This window comes from Prionailurus bengalensis, chromosome X (genome assembly GCF_016509475.1).
Source record: "Prionailurus bengalensis isolate Pbe53 chromosome X, Fcat_Pben_1.1_paternal_pri, whole genome shotgun sequence".
In the NCBI taxonomy this organism is placed as follows: domain Eukaryota; kingdom Metazoa; phylum Chordata; class Mammalia; order Carnivora; family Felidae; genus Prionailurus; species Prionailurus bengalensis.
Genome location: NC_057361.1, coordinates 9,416,009 through 9,439,192, shown reverse-complemented (window position 1 = coordinate 9,439,192; position 23,184 = coordinate 9,416,009). Strand labels below are relative to the sequence as shown.

The window sequence follows — 23,184 nt, the reverse complement described above, 5'->3', positions numbered from 1 at the left end:
AGAATATCTTAGAACAGAACATCACCAGAAGTGAATTGGGGACTTTTATATGGGAGCATTATAAAATTCCTCAAGGAAAATGAGCAGTATTAGTTCAAAACACTATGGACAATTAACTTTTTCAAAATACAATGGGTCTGTTTCTCTGTGGACCACTAGTGACAAGTTGCTATGTAATTTTCACTTCCCTAATAATTATTTGCACTTGCTTTTAGCATTCCATTGTGACTGGGTTTTAGGTTGCTATTGTTGCTTTCCCTTCAACCCCTCCCACAAAGGTCTGAGTGGCTATGGGAGCAGCTGCAAACCCTGTGATCGGCTGACCTCCTCTCCCTCAGCCCCCATCACGAGGAAGTGGAGAGAGTCATGACATTCTAACAGTGAAGGTTTTACTTCTCTGTTGAATTTTGATGGTGCTATTCCTACAACCCTACTTAGAGGTAGGTCACGAACGTGAGAGCTGTGCAAGAAGTCCTTACTTACAATAAATATACCATGGAACTTTGCATTACTAACAGTACCTGAGAAAAGGCACTTTACCAATGTCTACCATAAATTCCATTGTGCATAAAATAAATGGCAGCTTCCCATTTCATGGGAGGGTTGTATAAATTTATCAGATAGTGAACTAGAAATAATAAGAATGGGGTCAAATGCAAGGTACTCTAGAGTGAGGGTGCGAAAAAATTCCACCCCACAAGACAAATTTGGCCCCCAGCTTGCTTTTGTAAATAAAGTTTTATTAGAACACAGTTTATTTATACATTTGTTTACATATCCATTTATTGACATATTTCTTATGGCTGTGTTCACACTACAATGGCAGGGTTGCATTGCTTTGAGTTGTGATAGCCACCACATTGCTTCCAAAGCCTAAAATATATATAATGTGACCTTTTACAGAAAAGGTTTGCTGATTTGGCCTACAGAAATAAGCATCGGGGTGGAGGAAGAAAAGTGTCTATCCTTTGGTGAGAAATCACATCATTAACAGGGCAGAGAGAGAACTTTCTGAGGGAGTCAATACCCAGAAGTAATCTGTCCTCTTTGCTAGGTATCTATTGAAAAGACCACATGAAGAAAATGATAAAAAAAAAAAAATCAATAGGTGATCTTGGGAGGTGAGGGCTGAAGGCTAATCAGTCTTTAGCAGTTATAGCCTTCTAAGAAAAATGAATGACCAAGCAATCCTGTCACATCCTTTCTTACTTGTCTTCCTTCCCTGTATTGGCCACTGACCTACCGAAAATGAAGACAGAGAAGGAAAGGGAAAGATAGGGCAACCCATAGTTACATTTCCTTTCAGTTCTTCTTGACCTAAGACCTAGCCAAAGGTAGGGAGTTTGGGTCGAGTGTCCTCATACCGAGAAGTAAAAGAAAAACTCTTAAGTGAATTTCGTATACCATTTCTGCTTTTTGGGTTGGAATGAAACACATATAAACGTATAAGCCACGAAATACAAATTGTGTAATGTCAGTGATTCTGCATACGAGTGAAAAGCTCTTACATTTCCATCAAAAAGTCATCAGTAAGATTCATGCTAATAATTCAAAATTTTTACTTTTCCTTACATAGAATGGTGTCAAATGTAAAAATAGGAAATACTGGCACACCACAGAAGGGAAAACCTAGAGATTTTAGTACCGTTATGAGCACATTTATCCAGCTCTTTGAGGGAGGGAGCTGATTTTCGGTCTGCAGTGGGTGCTGAAAATCATGTGTTTGGCCCTGTATACTCACGGGCATCTGTTAGATCAAATAGTCGTCTTAGAGAGTCTCTCGCGGCCTTCACCATCTGAACTGCCGATGCCCAGCCTGTGCTCCTGGAGTCACAGAGGGACATCCTCCATGAAACGGCAGAGTGACATGCCTACTCTGGACCCAGGCTCATCCGCGCGACCACCGGCACAAACAAGTACTGCCATTCGTCATCATCCGCCCAACTGAAGAGACTCTTCTCCAGAAAATGGCCGTTGATAACAAGGATTCATGGAGGCTTTGAGAGGAGAGAGAGGACAAGGGCGTGGCAGGGACTGTGGTTTCAAAGCCCTGAGGGACCACAGTGAGACTCTCCATAAGCAGCCGTGCTCTCCTGCTCTGATGCACACGTGCAGACCACAGGGAGAAGACGTGTGCCACAAAGGTCATACCATGTTCCCTTCAGGTCAGCCAATTTACATGGCAGAAACACCCACACAGGCCACTTGGCATTTGGCACAGGCCAGAATCTCCTGCCTGGGCCCCGGCCTTAGGTGATGATATCAAAATTGCTCTCTGCGAGGGCTGGCTCAATCCCGAAAGAGCTCCAGAGGCCACTCAAAAGAATCAAGAGGTGGTAGCAGCCTCAAGCAACTATTTCAATTACAGGCTGTGACACAAACCTGGTCCTCCAGGTGCTCCTCCTTTTCACAGTTTGGCTGTCCCTGTGATCGTGAACGGCCTTCGTGACCCACTTCACGGACATCCCTAGAGGCTGCAAAAACGCTCGGTAGAAGAAGGAACCAATCCTGTTCGCCACCCAACCTGCTGTCCCCAGCTCTGCTTGACTGTGTGTGTCCCAACTCTCCCTGTCATCAAGCGGCCCAAGGAAATTCAGGTCATTACAATACTTTGGCTGGGCTGGACAAAAAAAGCCAAGAGTTTGAGATATGTATGCACAAGTGATGGACAGATTCAGTAACCCAGCAAAATGTCTAGAACAAATGTACAGAGAAATCGAAACAGACTCTGATACAGGAGAAGCCTGCCTAGCGCAGCTCTGTGAGCCATATGCCAGGTTAGAACAGGAATGATAGCGTCATTTCGGAGGCTTCCTTTTAAAAGCACTTCCATCAACTCTGCAAACTTATCTTCCAGCTGGGAGCAGTAATTATTAACTCAGCAGATAGGTGCTTTGTCAGATTCGAAAGAAAACAAATCTGTTCCAATGAAGGGAATAAACAGCCCCTAATGTTCAGCCGGGAAATCTTTTGCATTGACACGACATAATTACCTTTCATTGCATGTAATGATGTTATCACATTTAGTTTGTTCCTCCGATTCCAAAATTATAATATACCTCCCTCACTTAAATGGATGCTTGGGATCCTAAAGGAACTCATTTAACTAAATGGCATTTGCTCTTGCCATGAGGAAATTTTTTGCGTTTTATGAAGAATTCATTGTGTATACTTGGAAGCAATGTATTTTATTTAAGAATTCTTCATCAGAAACACAAAAAATGAGGCAAACTGTTTCTTCTCCAACATAATGCTAATTCGTAACTCTGAACAGTTGAAAAGTCACAACATAATATAGCAAGCCCCCTGAAATAAATCTCTCCTATTTGTATCCTTGGCACACCTTTAAATTTTCATAAAAATCTTGCATATTTCATTCCCAGAATCAAAGGGTAACAACTTGTGTAATCACTCAGATCCATTTGTCCTTTGTTGGATGTCGATTTTTAAAAAATGTATGTGTATTTATTTTTGGGGGGGGGGGAGCCGAAGGGCAGAGAGAGGGGGAGACAGAGGATCCAAAGCAGGCTCCGCGCTGTCAGCGCAGAGCCCAAAGTGGGGCTTGAACCCACGAACTGTGAGATCGTGACCTGAGCAGAAACCAAAAGTCAGACCCTTAACTGACTGAGCCACCCAGGTGCCCCTGTTGGAGGTCTTTTAATAATGCAGGATCAGTAAAGTAGGAAATTGACATCTATTTCAAATACACAAATATTACGGGGAATGGTGGGTACCACCACAATGTCCAAATCCGACTACACAACTTCATTCTTGTTGCCTTTCTATTTTTTTAATTTTTAGAGAAGGAAAAGTTTAAGAGAACTCTTAAAAGAGAACAGATTAAGGGACTTATCGACAGAATACGGTAAGTATTCTTATAATAAGACTCTCTTACGATATCTTGGGGTAAAAACAAAGCAAGACAACACCCAAAGAATAACATTAAAAGTACCAAAGAATGCCTGATAATCAATTGCTTCTTTCCTCTCAGGGACATGTGAATTATACTAAGTAGGTACAACCAAGGGGGATGATTCTTGGGTTCACAAGCAAGGAGAGGTAAAAATAGGCTATTTCCATTTTCCAGGATGACAGAGTCCTATCATCATGGACGTGCTGCTTCTGCTGTGATTAATAAAAAAGGGAGGTGGGGCATGCAAACGGCTTTCATTTCCTCAGATTATTCTTTTGTGGAGCTAGACAAAAGAAGAAGAAAACAAAGCAGCCTCTCAAATGTAGAACTTGAAAACTCACTTCCTATCCCCTACATTTCGATCCCCAGACTCCAACGGGGCTGAGTCTTCATCATCGTCTACCTTGCCACCTGGTGTTCTAAAACTTGTTTTGATCATGTTTTACTTACTCATTCAGCCTTCAAAAGCCAAAGTGCCAGATTTATGAGGCACATCACTGTTCCATGAAGCATCCCCAGCCACACAGTCCAACAGGCATGTTTTTGCCCCATTTAACTCAAAAATGGTACATTACTAACACACAGGGCTCCCTTGTCTCTGTCATACATATTATGTGTCTCTAAGGAGGTTAAACAGATCTTGCTCACTTGAGAATGATGGCAGGCCTATCATGACCACCATACTCTTGAGATCCTGGAAGCTAAGAAATTGCCTTACTAATCTTGGAATCTTCAGCATATAGTAGTGCTCAATAAATGTTTGGTGGACTTATGTGGGGCGGGCCAAGGAGTGCTTTTATAGGAAGCACATGGCCAGACAAAGAGGCTGATAGCCATTACTAAAGATGCTGAGTGGGGAAGGTATGACAGGGAAGGGTGGAGGTGAACTGAGCTGAACACACATCGATAGGGCTGGGTAACCCTAGGGGTGATGATTGAAGCTACATAACATAGGAGGTTTGGCATGGGTTGGACTCCATTACCAAGCCAAAACAACCGAGGTCTTATAGTCTGATGATGGGGACCAAATGCTGGTTGACTAGACACAGGATGTGGCAACCCCACTTCCTGTGAAACTCACCTTTTTTCATAAAAGTAGATTCCTCAATGTACCTTCACTATCTCACAGGTCAGGTGTCAAGGTTTCATGAAACCTTAGGTCTCCCAAGAATTTTCTAAACGTGGTTCACCCAAATGAGAACATATTTAGAGCAAAAGGATATAGTCTCAGTAATCATGTCGGAACAATACTCATAAACCAGGACCCTTCTGGGCAGACACGGTTGTACGCCTCTATATCCACACACTTCTATAATCTATACCTATATTCTATATCCATTTATATCTATATCCAGAACTACATCTTGTATCTCTGTACATCTGTATCAGTAGCTATGTAAATATCTATATTTACATCTACACCGACACATTTATTGATGCTGTGACTATAGCAAACATCTCAGAGTGCCTCATTTTCTGTGTAGGTCTTTCTCTTTCCGTCCATCTCTCCCTCTCTCACCCATTTCTTAACACAACAGTGTCCTGAGACTCTTCCCTTTCGACCTAGTTTCTCTCTCCCCGTCTGTCTCTCTCCTTTCCCCTGCTTTGTTCTCTCTCTTAAATGGTAATAATAAGCAACTGAGAAAGTCTTCTTTTACATCTCCCACGTTTATTTTTAAGTTTATTTATTCTGACGGGGGATGGGGGGGTGGAGGGGCAGAGAGAGGGAGAGGGAGAGACAGAGAATCCCAAGCAAGCTCTGCAGCAACAACGCAGAGCCCAACGTGGGGCTTAAACTCACAAATTGGGAAATCATGACCTGAGCTGAAACCAAGAGTTGGACCCGTAACTGACTGAACCACCTAGGCGCTCCTACATCTCCCATGTTTCTTAAACAATATTCTCTGTTGCTCAAACCAATGTATTTCATATTTTTCTAAGAAGAGCAACAAACGTTGTCCTTTTTCTGATGCAGAGTTTGGTGTATTTGAACGTGCGATGTGTGGGGACTAGGTAAGCATGTGAAAAACTTTGGAAAGCAACATGTGATTAGTCTGAGTCTCCTTCTATCATCTGGAAAGGGGATCATTATTCGTCAATTAAATAAGGTCATGTACAGGAAAATGCTGCACATCAACAACCACTGCTGTTCATTAGAATCACCTGGGGAGTTTCTGAAACTCTATTTCTTGGCTCCACCCCAACATCAAGGAATATGCACTGAATGTTTGTGTTCCTCCAAAATCCATTTGTTAAAGCCCTAATCCCCAATAGAATTAGTGCCCTTCTAAGAAGAGACTTAGCGACATGATCCCTCTCTCTGTGTGTCTCTCTCTTACTGTCATGTGAGGGTACAGAGCAAAGGAAACTATCTGCAAGCCAAGCAGAGGGCCTTTACCAAGAACCCAACCAAGCTGGCACACCGATCTTGGATTTCCAAGCCTCAAAAAGTATGCACATAAATTTCTCTCTGTAAACCACCCAGTCTGTGGTGTTTTATTCTAAAGGCCCAAACAGACTAGGACAACCAGGCATCAGCAGTTTCTACTGTTCCTCAAATTATTTCCATGTGCATAGTGACATTTAAAAAAATGATTAACCCTATGTGTTACCAACTCTCTATGGAATTTAACTTCTTGGTCCTACCCTAAATAATTGGGGATGGGAAAGGGAAGAGGAAACTTGAACACAGTTAACGAGCCGGGGCTATATTCTGAAGGACTCATCATGCTAGAAATAGCTCATTATTGAGCTAGAAGAATCTAACTTTGAACGTGTGAAGCCTGGTTTTTCCCATAGCTTTATTAATAACTTGAAAGAAGTTGTACCTCTGTCAAAACCAATTGTCTGATGTGGGATATCATTTGGATCCTAAGATAAAAAAAGGGAAGACATCTAATCTCTTTCAAAGAGAATATGTAAAAGAGTGAAAAATTAACTGCAAAGGTGATAATTAATAGTCACAGTTTAATTTTCAAATTGTTCTTTTAACTTAGAAAACTAATGAGTAGAGATATATTCCACACTGCAAACCAGAGTGCCCCAGAAACTTTCGTAATTAGAGTATTTCTCTGTAAGGGATAAGAAAAAAACACCCCACCAGAATGATTCTCATTTATAAAACTCACTAGTGATAAAGAAAGAACAAACACTTTTGAAAGAAGTACTGTTCTTGACATGGGAAAACAATGAGTCTGAGAGACGTGTGGAAATTTACTTTTCAACTAAACAAACCCTAGAGATTTGAAAAAGTGACACTGGTGACATTGGTTTTCAGAGTTGCTATTTAGTAATCAGTGCAGGTGTCTTCCATTAAGTTGCTGATTTGCTCTTACAGGTTTTAACAGCTGGCATTAGGCCAGTGTAAATGTTAAATTTACACCTGGGCTTGCCCTTGAAAATGTCAATGACACCAAGGAAAAACGCATGTGGCCAGAGCTAGCTAGGATGTCTGGACTGTATAACCAATAGGCCTTGGTTTGACTTCACGTATATTGATCAAATGGTTCGGAACGTATGGGAGCCCGGATCCAGCGAGGGAAAAAGCAAAATCCATTTCCATCGGAAAAGTCTAAGATATACCTGCATACATGTATCATCTGTATCTTGTACGAAGTACATTTCTTTGGCAGAAATTTTTATGGTTTTGGGTCAAAGCATCCAGGCCACCTCAACTGAGCCAATTACAAAAATGTATAACCATGTTACAAAATAGATGGCACACTAGAATATGACAAAATATCATCTCTCCAGCAATAGAAGGGACTTGGGTGAACTGTACGAAATGAGCAATTCAGAATCTAGGGTATGTGCAAAATTGTTGGCCTTTCTGCCGGTCTTGGAGCTTTCTGGGAGATTCTACTACCATTCCACTACCATTTCCTGGGTAGTTTCTAGGGGAGCACATCCTCAGGAAAGCGTTGAAGAGCCAGAGGGCCACTGCCATAGGCTCCCTGAGGTGGGTCATGTTCAAGGGCCACTTCAATCTTCCCAGAAGGCAAGCCCCCCAGGAACAAATTGTACTCTGAAGGCACCACCTTTCCCCTTCGCAGGAAATTCAAAACAGAGGAGAGATTGCAACCACAGAGACCGAAAACCTGACCACAACATTCATGTGTTTTTCATGTAAATACCTTCCAATAATCACTGGGAGGTGCTAGGCTGTCCAACGACCAAATCCCCCAAAACAATCTTGGAAATATTTTTATCTTTATAAACATGATCCCGCACCTTGATAGTGACTCTATCTGCTTGTCAGTCCCCAGTAAGACTGACTAGAACAAAGAATGCAGCCCATGGTCTAAAAAAGTTTCCTTTGGCCTCCAATCTCTGCTCAGGTGTATTAGGCTAGGATCAACCATGCTTAATGATCTCACATCTATTTTTTTAATTCTGATATTTAAGAATATTTGGGGTACCTTGGTGGCTCAGTTGGTTAAGCGACAGATTCTTTTTTTTTTTTAATTTTTTTCAACGTTTATTTATTTTTGGGACAGAGAGAGACAGAGCATGAACGGGGGAGGGGCAGAGAGAGAGGGAGACACAGAATCGGAAACAGGCTCCAGGCTCTGAGCCATCAGCCCAGAGCCTGACGCGGGGCTCGAACTCACGGACCGCGAGATCGTGACCTGGCTGAAGTCGGACGCTTAACCGACTGCGCCACCCAGGCGCCCCAAAGCGACAGATTCTTAATTTTGGTTCGGGTCATGACCTCGTGGTTCATGAGTTCAATCACCGGGTCAGGCTCTGTGCTGGCAGAGAAGAGCCTGCATGGGATGCTCTGTCTTCCTCTCTCTCTGCCCCTCTCTCACTTCGTCTCTCTCTCTCAAAAATAAATAAACTTAAAAACACAAAAAGAATGATTCACTTGGGTTGTAAAAGTAAGTGGGGTGATTGACTGCTTTTTTGATGAGTGCAATATAAGAACTCGTCTCCACTGTATATATAAACCACATCTTCTTTACCCATACTACTTGGCGATGAGAAAGAATGAAATCATGCCATTTACAGCCACGTGGATGGAACCAGAAGGTATTATGCTGAGTGAAATAAGTCAGTCAGAGAAGGACAGATATTGTATGTTTTCACCCATATGTGGATCTTGACAAACTTAACAGAAGATCATGGGGGAAGGGAAGGAGAAAACAAATAGTTACAAATAGAGAGGGAGGGAGGCAAACCAGAAGACTTTTAAATACAGAGAACAAACTGAGGGGGGATGGGAGGTGGGGGAGACGGGAAAGTGGGTGATGGGCACTGAGGAGAGCACTTGCTGGGATGAGCACTGGGTGTTGTATGGAAGCCAATTTGACAATAAATTATATTAAAAAAATAAAGATCAGAATAAAAAAAAAAAAACTCATCTCATTCAATTACAAAAAACCAGAAAACTATAGTGACTGGTTCCTCCAAAATAGTTTGGTGGTTCCTCCAAAAGGTAAACATACAACTACCTTATGATCTGGTCATTTCACTGCTCGGTATATACCCACAAGAATGGTAAGCAGGGACTCAAACAGATACTTGTAAAGCCATGTTGATGGCAGCATTATTCATAAGAATCAAAAGGTAGACACCACCCAACGTTCCATTGACAGATGAATGGTTAAACAAATCAGGTGTATCCATACAATAGAATACAGACAAAGGAAAATAATTCAGCCTTGAAAAGGAATAAAATCATTCTATACACTATACCATGGATGAATGTTGAGGACATTATGCTAAGTGAAATGAGCTACACACAAAACAACAAATACTTTAGGATTTCACATTATATGAGATATCTACAATAGGCAGATTCAGGCGTGCCTGGGTGTCTCGGTTGAGTGTTCAACTTCGGCTCAGGTCGTTATCTCGTGGTTCATGAGTTTGGGCCCCATGTCGGGCTCTGTGCTGCCAGCTCAGAGCCTGGAGCCTGCTTTGGATTCTGTCTCCCTCTCTCTCTGTCCCTCCCCTGCTTGTTCATTCATTCTCTCTCCCTCTCTCTCTCAAAAATAAACAAACATTTAAGAAAATTAAAGAAAATAGGCAGATTCATAGAGACAGAAAGTAGAATAGAGGTTACCAGAAGCTGGAAGAGGGGGAATGGGAAGTTATTTAATGGGTACAGAGTTTCTGTTGGGGATGATGAAAAAGTTCTAGAAACGGACAGTGGTAATGGCTGTATACCCTTCTGAATGTACCTAATATCACGGAATTGTACACCAAAAAATGGTTAAGATGTTACATAAAATTTACCATTCTGTTATATGCGTTGTAACACACACACAAATATACCACAAAACTCCAAAACTTGAGCCAGTGTTAGTGTGAGAAACTTAGGAGTCAACCAGTAACGCACACAATTCTTGCAGCTGATGTGTTACGTTACGAATGAGCTAGTAACATTTCTGTCTTGACCATTTCTAGAAAGCAATTGAAATGCCACACCTCCAGGTCACACTTTAGTTCTAGCCTCAGACAGCGAGTACAACTGGCCTCAGATTTACTACTGAACACCGTTTCTCCGTCCCAGAATGCCCTTACTATACCCCGACTTACTACTCTCACATGGCACACGACCAGTGACGAAGCAGCCTCATGTCGGAAGACATAGAAGACACAGGAGATGAAGATGCTTTGCGTAATGGCCTCCCAATGTCTCTGAGACCCTAGTGCAAAGTTAAGTGACTGAGCCATGGCTTGAAAAAGAGACATGGAAAAAGCAAAGAGTTCACCGTTCGCGGCGTCAGTTCTACCTACTTGATGAAGCAGTCCCGGCCATCCTGGTTCGCAGTCATCTCCCATCCATAGGGGGGTACCTGGTTCAAGCCCCAGGTTCCCGAGGGAGGTGGCCAGCCTGAAGACTTCGTCCTGTGGCTGGAAACAAAGAGAGAAAAAGAAGGGCATCATTCCACCTGACAGGTGAACATGTCTTTGGAAACAAACTCCAGGTGGAGCACAGCACCCGCTCCTTTGGGCTGCGGGCCGTGTCCTCACCTGGTGAAATGAACAATTATAAAGAACGTTTTTGTGACAGGTACCGCGCTCATCAGTTTTCTTTATATTGTCTTCCTTCCTTTGTCACAGACACGCTAGCGGCTAAATACATGCATTCCGTCACACGTATTCCATTGTACAGACGAGGAAACAACAAAAGGCTCAGAAAGATGAAGTGACTTGACAAGGACCTACTAGCCATTTTGAACAGAAGTTCTCTACACTTTCCATGGCACTTCAGAACCCTGATACCATACATTAGGAAGCGCAGCACATAAATAGATATCCTGCCACAATATAAATACATACATGTGAGCACTGTTTTTATGGATTTTTTAAAAATTGTTTTAATGTTTATTTTTAAGAGCGAAGGAGAGAGACAGAGCACGAGCAGGAGAGGGGCAGAGAGAGAGGGAGACGCAGAATCCGAAGCAGGCTGCAGGCTCCGAGCTGTCAGCACGGAGCCCACTGCAGGGTTCAAACCCACGAGCCGTGAGATGACCTTTGCCAAAGGAGGACACTTAACCAACTGAGCCACCCAGGCGCCCCGGTTTTGATGGATATTAAGCACATAACACGAAGCCACAGTTTCCTGGACTCCTCTAACCAAAGCGCAAACTTTCCACTCATATAAACCACACACCAGTCAATGTGAGTCATAAAACTGGAGACAAACTCTCCATTTAAGTAAGTTGCAGTGGAGATCCACACATTAGCTTTGACACTTTCCAGTCCAAACCTTACATTTCAATCATCAGGAAAAGGGAAGGGTAGGCTACAGAGTATTTTCTACAAGCCTGCATTCCCAAAACAAAAGGGAAGGGGAAGTAATTGCATGTGATAAGCCCTTGTGACAGGCAGGGCTTCCACCAGTTTCAAGGACATGCAAAACTGCTTTGGAGCAGAGCCATGGCCACGAAATGCGTAGAGCCATTTTTGAGTCGACCAACATCCCTCCTCATTTGCTCCATTCACGCCACGTGAATTTCCTTCCTGGATGACCGAGAAGATTGGGGCACTTCCAAATCGCAAACTGAGGTCAACCCCTGTAGGGGATAAGCAGTGATGGCATTTCCAGGGCCTCGCAGTCAGCATCTCGGCACTGCGCCTGGGAGCCTCTTATGGGACACTAGGCATGACACCCGTGATGTGCACAGGGGTATGTGACAGCTCTAGGGCAGCAAGCAGGCAATTTGGGGGTGTCACCTTTGCTGTGGGGACGCAACTTTTACTTCCCCAGAACACAGGGCAACTCACCCCCGTCGTGCACCCAACTCAGACATCTGATCATACACCCAACACTTCTCCAGGCGTGGGTGAAAGACGCCCATTTCCTGTAAGATTTCTAGGGAGGAACTCTGTTGCCTCATTGAAACCACCTTTGTTGCTTTTTTTCAACCTTCCTTTCAGTTTTTCCACATCCTTCATGAAGTGTGGTGAGCAAGAGTTCACAAATCTAATACAGGTCTGGCAAATTTAGAATCCCATTATAGGAGTCATTCTTGCCCCTTGACTATTAAAAGAAAAGGCAAGGCCACACTTTCTGTTCCTCTTACTCGCGCAAAATTCAGCAGTGGCAATTTCCTCTGGGCATTTTATAAAAACGTGCTGCTTCCCGGCAGTTGGAGAGCACACACAGAGTTTCCACCTCGCGGCAATACCAAATAAACGCCAATTTCTCTCAGGTACCAGAGAACGCATTTAGAGTGCTTTCTAAGGTTGGACAAAGGACAAAAGTCCTTATTGGTATAAATACAGCATATCCTGTTATTAAAAAGTTTTCCAAAAACAACACTATAGTAAGAGGTGATACAAAGATTAGTCTAGTGAAAAGTGGTCTATGCAAACAACGTTAACTATTTATTCTTCGTGACTACGTTATGCGCTGTATCACAATGTTACTCGTTCTCAGAGGGGGCAAACCTATTCAAAACAAACTGTCTACACTTTTAGGTATTCTTCTCTTTTCTTGGCCACACCCAGCAATGTCAAAAACACTAAAAGAAAGACACAGAAGGCTTCCTAATATAATGGACACATAAAAATACGGTATTATAACAAACTGGAGTGAGCCTGAATTTTATCATAAAGTACATTCTTCCCCGTCCAGTATGTTCAGGAAGCACAGAACAACAGTTCACCAAGATGTTTTTCAATAAAGCCTTTTGCCAGCTAATACTAGAATAGTCTACAAACGCTTATTCGTTCAAGGGACGTCAGCTGATAGAACAAAATTGCATAACGAAAATCAGACACGTCTGTATGTCTATCTGTTAACGTGTTCACATAAAAAAAATGGCTTGGGAAGGAATTAGGAGAACTTGGCCAATTAAAATGCACAAAGAACAACAACAAAAAAATACCATCCTAAGTATCTAACCGTAAGAGTCTTGACAAAAATTAAGGAAAAGAGTCATAATGATGGAGGGATTTGGGCTCTTCCTTCTGTGAGGGAGATTGCTGGAGGTTTCCCCCGAACACACACCTTCCCCACAATATCTACCCTTGGAACCTGGTGGTTTGCTCTCAGTTTACGAGGGAGATGCTCTGGGGACCTCTTCCCCTGGCTCCAACCTCTGTGTCTTCACTAAACTCTGCACCACTTGCAAATGCCCCCATCCCATAACTGCCACAAAAGACATAGATTGTTCTACCCGGAATGCAAAGAGGTGACATCTTGCAGAGCAGCAGAAGCGCCAGTGCTTGTTGAAGTACAGTTCACTTCCTGCCTTGCTTTAGAAGCCTCTCTGATGCATGCATTACACCTATGTCGACACCGCTCTGTACAGAGCTCCTCAGTTCTGGAAATAATGCTGACTCTGTGTCCCAGTGTGGGGTGCATGCCCTTTATTCCCCACACCCACCTCCTTGAGAGTCCACTCGGAGGCATTCTTCCCAGGTGCTGACACCTTTTGTGATTTCTCGTCTTCAGAGAATGTCCTACTTTTCTTGTCCCAGTTCCTATCAGCCACTAAGTCCCTCTTGACCACTTCCATGGCACCCTAAGACTATTTTAGAAGTAGGAACCTCCAGTTCCGCTCAGCTGTCAGCACTACAGAGGATGGCAAGCAGGTTGGCTCGACTGAGATCATTTGCAAGAATGTCCCCCAGCCTAGGGTTGCCAGGTTTGCCACCTGTAGATACAGGACACCAAGTTCAATGGGAATTTTGCATACACAACAATCTTTTCACAGAAGGATATCTCATCTAATATTTGGGGGAAACAAATTCTAAAAAAATTGATTCATCATTTATCTGATACTCAAATTGTACCAGGAATCCTGCATTTTATCTGCAAAATCTACACTAGCCCCTCAAATACATGGATACCCAGATTCTCTCACAGAATCAAAGAGGACAGCTTATCGATGGAATTAAAATATCACAGCCCAGAATCTTTAAGATTTGCCCTCACCTAGTAGTGGGACCAAATCCTACCATCACAGAGTCTATGATGTGGTAAGAAGCACACTCAGCTTGCTCACTGACCAAAGAGCACGCCCCTTACGTGCCAGTGGGGGTGACAGGGGGATTACAAGTAGGCATGTGGTGTAAGTTTATTTCCCATATTGAGCGGATAAGAATCCCCTTGCAGTGCTGGATAACTATAAAGACTACCACATCCTAGAAATTACGGTTCAGCAGGTCTGGATTAGAACCAGGAATCTATGAGTGAGTAAGTGAGCGAGTGAGAGAGAGAGAGGGAGAGAGTTGAAAGAAGCGATTCACATAATTATTATTTTGGGGGTAAGATTGCTAGATTTACCAATGAATAATTTTTAATATAAGTATGTCCCATGAAAATACTTGGGATATATCGGTAGGAAAAAAAATATTTGCAGTTTACTGAAAATCCAGATTCAACTGGAAAGCCTGTAGTTTATCAGGCAACCATGGGGTTTGGAACATATCCAGCAGCACAAGCACATCTTTGGATTTTTGCATAATGTGTAAGCTGTATTTTATCGAGATCTTCAAGCGATTAAGAAACGCATGAAAGTTTCCTAAGTGCAGACCGAGTTAGTGGTTTCCAATGTGAAGCCTGGCTGCACACTGGAATCACGTGGTGAAACTTGTTAACTCCAGATGCCTGAGACCAAGGCCAACCCAAGTGACTCAGAGTGTCAGAGGATGAGGCGCAGGCATTGGTATCTCACCCCAAGATGGCGGCCCACCGGTAAAGGTAATTCCACCATTGTACTTGAGCCGATTGCATCAGAGGAGGAAGGTCTGGCACTCAAGAGCCTGTACATTACAGCAGCACCAAGCAATCTGTCACAGATGCAAATTCTTGGGCACAACCCAAGACTACCAGGCACAAACCTCTGAGGTGATGGGGCTGACCCAGTAACCTCTGTTTAACGGGCCTCCAGGCAATACTGGTGCCCATTCAGCTTTGAGAACCACTGGGTTGCAATCAGACTGCCTTTAATCCAAGTTCTGCCATTTCTTTTCCATAATCTTGACCAAGTTCCTCGACCTCTAACCTACCCGGTCCCAGCCAGTTTGGAAATGGCGGTAATACATCCGGGTCCTTGGGAAAATATTAAGGTAGTTTTGTATAGCGCTCAGTACACTAAAAGGTCTCTGCTGGCAAAATCTCAACCCAGCACTTGGGACAATACAGGATTTTGAGGGGTTATGCAGGAATAGGTGGCTTTATTCACTCTCTAAATAGAAAAAGGGTGAAAGGCTCAGTCTTCTATTCTTCAGTCTGGCAGGAACAGGGCAAGAAGGGGCTGAATCAAGCCAGTTATACCTTCTTACAAGGTCACGAGTTGAGTTCAGCTGTTCTCAAAGCTGCCGAAAACATCAGAAAGTTTTACCCGGGGAGCCAATAACCCCAGCTGTGGGTGACGCTGGGTACAGAGGGCCAGTCTCCACTGGTCTCAGGCCACGCCTTGAGATTTCTTGCAACCACAACGTTCTCTCGCTTCAACCTGAGATCATGGTTGTGTGAACCACTTTCAAACACTTAGCTCAGCCGTAAAAATAGCGACCTACATTGCGAAGGCTATTTCAGTCAGTCCAGAAATTCCCGACCGATGACTGAACTGGTTTGCAACTTTGTGCTTCTTACATCTATTGCTTGCAACGGACTGAAAATGTCCTGGACAAAAAAGATCTTCACAGATGATATGAAGTGAGAGTAGCCATGAAGTACACGTGCGCGTCTCTGGCCCTGGACCCAATCGTGATGGCAAATCTGTCCAAGGAGAAGGCAGGCTCTTAGAAACCACATGAAGGCCAATACAGTGACCTCAGTTCTTAGAAACACACCTCAACATCAGAGAAGGGCATAATGTTGGCGACAAGGAAGGTGAGGTCTGGTTCCAAAGTCCTGACTCAAACAGATTCAAATGGTGCCACTCAGAGCCATGTAGTGGTTACAAGGCATGCAGTGCACAAGACCCGGCCCCCTCCACAAAGACCAAGTGACAACAGCGCCCCTGCTCGACTTATGAACTTGTTGGGAATAAGAAACAAAATGATGGGGGCGCTGGGGTGGCTCAGTCGGTTAAGCGTCTGACTCTTGATCTCGGCTCAGGTCAGGATCTCATGGTTCACGTGTTCTAGCCCCAAGTCGCACGCTGCACCTACAGTGTGGAGCCTGCTTGGGATTTTCTCTCTCCCCCTCTATCTCTGCCCCTCCCCCACTCTCTCTCTCTCTCTCTCTCTCTCTCTCTGCCCCTCCTCTACTCCTTCTCTCTCTCTCTTTCCCTCTCAAAATAAATAAATAAACTTTAACAACAACCACAAAAAGAAACAAAACGATGAATGTACAATTCTTACCACATTATTGGATAGATACCTGGCGCTCAAAACACTTCGGTTGAAAACCAAGCAAACAAAAAACGCCAAGCATTCTCAGTGTCTCCACTTAAAGTCAAATTAAGGAAAGCAGAATGTGTCTTTCCATCAGAATGAAAGACTTCAAACCCCAGGTGTGCCAGTGAATAGCTTCACGGCTTGGGGTAATGGAACCAAGGGGTTGGCCTCTCTGGGTTGTATTTCTGTGCGTAAAAATCAAAACACACCAACATCCAGCTCTCAGTGATGTCACACACGTGAATGATCTATGCCAAGTCCTAAGGTACAGTCGCTGACTCATTGAGAAGAGTCTCATCAAATGCTGTTGTTATAAGTGCTGATCGTTGCAAGGAAGGTAATTTTTGTATTTGATTTCGGAGTTTCAAGAGCACTTCTATACACAGAATTTCTTTTGATATTCACTAGTTGGTTTCATCATGCAACAAAATGCCTGCTGAAGCATTAGTGGGGACGAGGGTACAGCCTCCCAAAAAGCACCCTATGCAGCGTTCCTACTGCTTTGACACAGCGAGGAAGGAGCGTGTCTATGCTGAACCCAGGGCTTCCCACCCCAAGTTCCATATTCCTTACACAGTGTCATACTGAAGTGTGACTCATGGGCTTATTTATAAACCTGGTAATATTTAGGACCACTGGCCAGAATCAACCCGCATCCTTTGAGAGTGGTGTTGAGAAAGTTATTATTACGTCCATTTCGGATACGGTAAAACCTAAGCCACGTTTATTTGGTTATTCATCCTCGACATATAATGACTTCAAAAATCCAACGAAATCAAATTGTGACCCAGAATTTGATCATCCTTGTCTCTCTGGACTCGCAAGGATTGTTTTCAGAATACCCCAAGGTTATACACTGTTACAGATGATGTTACAAAATATAAAGCATTTTCTCATTTCTATGGCTTTCAGTGGTGGATGCATTGTAGTTCCCCGAAATCCACAGAACTCCTAACTTCAAATCCTAATGATGCGCAAGCAGGTGATATACAAAGTATCTTGTACACTGACATGCCAGATGGTTTACGGTAAAGGAAGTGGAAAGGAATTGGGAGAAACGAATAAAGAATTGTTCTGGGTGAATTCAAAACACTCCACGTTTGGTGGCAGCCTTGATGTGCCCTAATTGGACGAGAGGGGCCCTGTGCTGCAAAGGTTCTTGCCTCCATGGATGAGGACTGGAGAAGTCTTTTCCTTCCAGTCAGTCATGCAGTGTGCTAACTCAGAACATAACTCTCTTCATGCAATCAGGCTTCAGTACAAAAGTCACAGTATTAAGCTCACACACATGAGACAAGAGCTTTCCATCCAACTGCCCTTTTGTAGATGCATCCGGTGCCGGTGCGTGTGTAGAAAGCTTGACTGATAATCAAAATGATATCAAAGCCTTCCAGACACAAGTAAAACTCACCCTACCCATCGTTGATAAGATTTCACTTCTGTGTTAACTAGGAATATGAAGAAAAAAATACAGTAAAAAAGGAAAAGCAGGCAGTTAACAACTGATTATTCTTGTCAAACCTCATAAACGGAGAAAATATATAAATTCCAAAGTCATTTTAGTCAAACGGGAGTGTATTCTTAATCAAGAGTTTGTGCCAAAAGACATTTGGATATATATTTTGATAACCAAATTTAAACATTTTTCTGATTACTTTCACCTGCTACCCACACCTAGAGTCCCTAAACGTTGCACAGAGTGGCGGCCATTAAGGGTACCTGTAGGTTTGCCTTCAATTAAACTTCTGATATTTGCGAAGTGCATTTGCATTCATCTGCTCGCTAAATTCACGAATTCTGTGAATCAGGAAGGACAATTATAATCAGCCCTGTACTACTCAAAAGGAAACAGACACAGACTGGACAAGTCAAGATTGGATCCACTTTTGCTGGAGTGCTGTCATTCTAGCTCAATAGTTCAGAGTCCTAGCTCCCAGGTAAGCATGTGATGTCAAGTGGGCATGCTGAGCTGGGCGAGGGCCTGCAAAGGGGGTCTTTTTCTCCATTCTATCTCTTCTATTCACACTAGTGTCTAGCAAATAAGAGATCCTCAGCGGGAAGTGAATTAATAAGAGGAAACCAAGGTACATGATGCTTCTAAAACAGAATCTTAGGCATTAAAACTGTGGCTCCCTGCCTTCACAAGATTCAGGTGTTTTTGGGGGGAGGTTGGGGGGTGGGGAGTGGGTTTACTCTGCTTGTGTCTTTACTTATATCCTGTAATAAAACTGCATTATGTTTGTAAATAAAAATTTATGTTAAACAAAAGAAAATGAGAAAAGGATAGGATTTCATATGGATTTCTGGTGGGTTCAGGGGAGAAATTGAAGAAAGGCAGTAGTGAAAGTTTGGAAACAAGGTGTCTGTGAGGCCATGAGTAAATATGCATGATAATATACCGTTCAGAGAGCATTTCAACAATCCCCTATGGAGAACAATTTAGCAGCTTCTATCCAATTTACAAATGTGTCTACCCTCTGGGCCCCCATCAGGATGGGAGGGATTCAAAAACTATGACACAAAGTAAAACACTGAGCGCCTATAAAAAACAAAGATTTGCTTGGGGCGCCTGGGTGGCGCAGTCGGTTAAGCGTCCGACTTCAGCCAGGTCACGATCTCGCGGTCCGTGAGTTCGAGCCCCGCGTCAGGCTCTGGGCTGATGGCTCGGAGCCTGGAGCCTGTAGCCTGTTTCCGATTCTGTGTCTCCCTCTCTCTCTGCCCCTCCCCCGTTCATGCTCTGTCTCTCTCTGTTCCAAAAATAAATAAAAAACGTTGAAAAAAAAATTAAAAAAACAAAACAAAACAAAAAACAAAAAAAAAAAACCCCAAAGATTTGCTTTATACTGATCTAAAGGGGAAAATTAAATACAGACAAAATGAAGAAAGATACACAGCTTACTACCATTTCACTAAAATCAGGGAGTTAGGGGTGCCCAGGTGGCTCAGTCGGTTAATCATTCGACCTCAGCTCAGGTCATGAGCTCACGGTTCATGGGTTCGAGCCCCGCAACGGGCCCTGTGCTGACAGCTCAGAACCTGGAGCCTGCTTCAGATTCTATGTCTCCCTCTCTCTTTCTGACCCCCCCCCCCCCACGCTGGCTGGTGCTCTGAATCTCTCAAAAATAAATAAACCTTAAAAAATAAAATAAAATAAAATCAGGGAGTTAAAAAAGTTCACCTAAGACTAACCCTTAGAGTCTAGATTCAAACACAACGGCGTTAAAACTTGGCACCACAGCTTTATCATCTGAACGCTATGGATAATCCTAACCACCTTGTAGGACTGTTGTAAGGAACACAATGATCGAGTGGTGAAATTGGGCGCCATGGTTATAGCTTGCATGTATAGATGCACATAGCTAATAATGATTGAATATCTAGTATATGCCACAGGCTGTTGAAGGTACTTGCAATGCATCAGTGAACAAAACAGATGCTGAAAATAAGACTCATCAATGCAGGAAATAAACATCCCAATCAACTCATCACATCTGTGTGTGTGTGTGTGTGTGTGTGTGTGTGACTTAGCATCACATTAAATTTGTATAAGGCTATTGTGTGACTTTTAGACTAATTTACCTAATCATTCCCTGAACACACATATTTTTCATGTTCACAGTCCAGGTCTTTGTTCCTGCTAGTCCCTTGGGCTCAAACACGCTTCTTCTTCTATTCCAACTGCACATACCTCGGCATACCTGTAACACTTGATCCCTCCTCCAAAACTCATCTCAAATGCCACTAACTGCATAAAGCAATCCCTGAATACCCCCTTGAAATGATTTATCTCACTTCCCCGTGATGATTGGAAATAACGGTTTGCACGATAGAGGTGACATCCACGCTACTGAATTACCAATAACTGTGTGAATCCTAGACGATAAGCTCCTGAGAGTTGATACAATTTCAAAAAAAACACCAAACACTTGTGTCCTAATATATTTATTGCACCTTGAGTTCTTCTCATTTGCCTTGACACCTTGAATAGGAATAATCTCTTCTTTATCTCTTATATTGCCAAGCTGATTGTGATTATCATAAGGTCAGGGGTGAATCTCCCTCATCTTTATCTCCCTGGACTTCACACAGAACTTGGCCATGGTGGCTGTGCAATACATCCTGTGTCTTAAATGAGCTGGTACACAAGTTTTCCCGTTACACTTCGTTTACTAGCTGCTTCAAAATTGTACAGATGTGGGAAATTTAGCAATTGCTTTTGGAGGTGGGCAATAAACACATGAAAGCAATAACATAACCTCTTAATATTGCCTTCTGTTATTGAATGGCCAGGTGGATGTATCTGTGCATGATGAGAATGTCCACACAGAGGATTCATGGGACTCCTAGGCCAACAACCCTCACCTCTCCGGTCAGCAATATTCACCAAGCAGTTCTGTAGAACTGCATCGAAATCCACAACCACTCTTTATCTAAGTATTCAGGGCATAATCTGGCAAATGGAAACCATTTTATAGTAGCATTTGTTTGAACAAACAAATGAATGAATAGCAGTCAACTCTGTAGTGTCCTCCAAAATGAGCAATACGAGCGTGCCCAGGAGAGGCCAGGATTGCAAGAGAAGGACGCTGGAGCCCAGAATGGAACACCTTAGAATCAACAGCCACTTCGTAACTTGACATTCTTGAAAGCCTCCTGGTTTTGGAAAGACAGCACCACAATTCGGAGGACCCAAATGGAAAGCAAATGTTTTAAATCTAAAGTTTACTGATGTTAAATTATTAGGCCTTGATTAAGTTCCTTGATATGAACTTGCTTTCATTATTTCTGTTCAGGGATCCCTTAGTGGGAAATGGCTCTTCATTCATGGCGAGCTTATAGTCCCAACCGTGATGGTGTCCCTGACTTACCATTTTGAGAAATTTCAATCACATAGAAAAGTAGAAAGAGTACAGTTAGCCATCCTTGGAATCTTCTCCTAGAGAAGTGGCTCTCAACAAGAGACGATTTTGCCCCCCAGTGGACATTTGACAATGTCTAGAGACATTGTCAGTCACAACAACTGGGGGTGGTGGAATGCGACTGGCATGTAGTGGGTAAAGACCAAGGATGCTGCTACAGCCTCCCTCCAAGTAAAAAAATATTTCTCCCCTCTCTTCATATATGTGAAATGTTTACTTGAAACATTTGATATTAAATAACAGATATCAGGACACTCCCCCCCCCCCAAATTCTGTAGCATGTATCTCTTAAGAAAAAGGACACAGTCCTTTAAAACCACAATAGCCTAGGATCCTGGGAAGATGGCGGCATAGGAGGACGCTGGGCTCACCGCACGTCCTGCTGATCACTTAGATTCCACCTACACCTGCCTAAATAACCCAGAAAACCGCCAGAAGACTAGCAGAACAGAGTCTCCGGAGCCAAGTACAGACGAGAGGCCCACGGAAGAGGATGACATGATATTATACATGGAAAATCCGATAGACTCCACCAAAAGTCTGCTAGAACTGATACATGAATTTAGCAAAGTTGCAGGATACAAAATCAATGTACAGAAATCAGTTGCATTCTTATACACTAGTAATGAAGCAACAGAAAGACAAATAAAGAAACTGATCCCATTCACAATTGCACCAAGAAGCATAAAATACCTAGGAATAAATCTAACCAAAGATGTAAAAGATCTGTATGCTGAAAACTATAGAAAGCTTATGAAGGAAATTGAAGAAGATATAAAGAAATGGAAAAACATTCCGTGCTCATGGATTGGAAGAATAAATATTGTCAAAATGTCAATACTACCCAAAACTATCTACACATTCAATGCAATCCCAATCAAAATTGCACCATTCTTCTCGAAACTAGAACAAGCAATCCTAAAATTCATATGGAACCACAAAAGGCCCCGAATAGCCAAAGTAATTTTGAAGAAGACCAAAGCAGGAGGCATCACAATCCCAGACTTTAGCCTCTACTACAAAGCTGTCATCATCAAGACAGCATGGTATTGGCACATAAACAGACACACAGACCAATGGAATAGAATAGAAACCCCAGAACTAGACCCACAAACATATGGCCAACTAATCTTTGACAAAGCAGGAAAGAACATCCAATGGAAAAAAGACAGTCTCTTTAACAAATGGTGCTGGAAGAACTGGACAGCAACATGCAGAAGACTGAAACTAGACCACTTTCTCACACCATTCACAAAAATAAACTCAAAATGGATAAAGGACCTGAATGTGAGACAGGAAACCATCAAAACCCTAGAGGAGAAAGCAGGAAAAGACCTCTCTGACCTCAGCCGTAGCAATTTCTTACTTGACACATCCCCAAAGGCAAGGGAATTAAAAGCAAAAATGAACTACTGGGACCTTATGAAGATAAAAAGCTTCTGCACAGCAAAGGAAACAACCAACAAAACTAAAAGGCAACCAACGGAATGGGAAAAGATATTTGCAAATGACATAGCGGACAAAGGGCTAGTAACCAAAATC

At 42.9% G+C, this 23,184-nt stretch overlaps 1 protein-coding gene across 4 annotated transcripts in view; it reads right to left on the bottom strand.

Moving 5' to 3' along the window:
- Positions 1 to 23,184, bottom strand: part of FRMPD4 (FERM and PDZ domain containing 4) — a 540,986-nt gene that overhangs the window by 180,020 nt on the left and 337,782 nt on the right. For all 4 annotated transcript variants that reach the window (XM_043570799.1, XM_043570798.1, XM_043570800.1 and 1 more), the window contains exon 2: positions 10,658 to 10,774. In XM_043570799.1, coding sequence (XP_043426734.1) covers positions 10,658 to 10,774 — 117 coding nt within the window. The remainder of the gene's footprint in view (positions 1 to 10,657; positions 10,775 to 23,184) is intronic.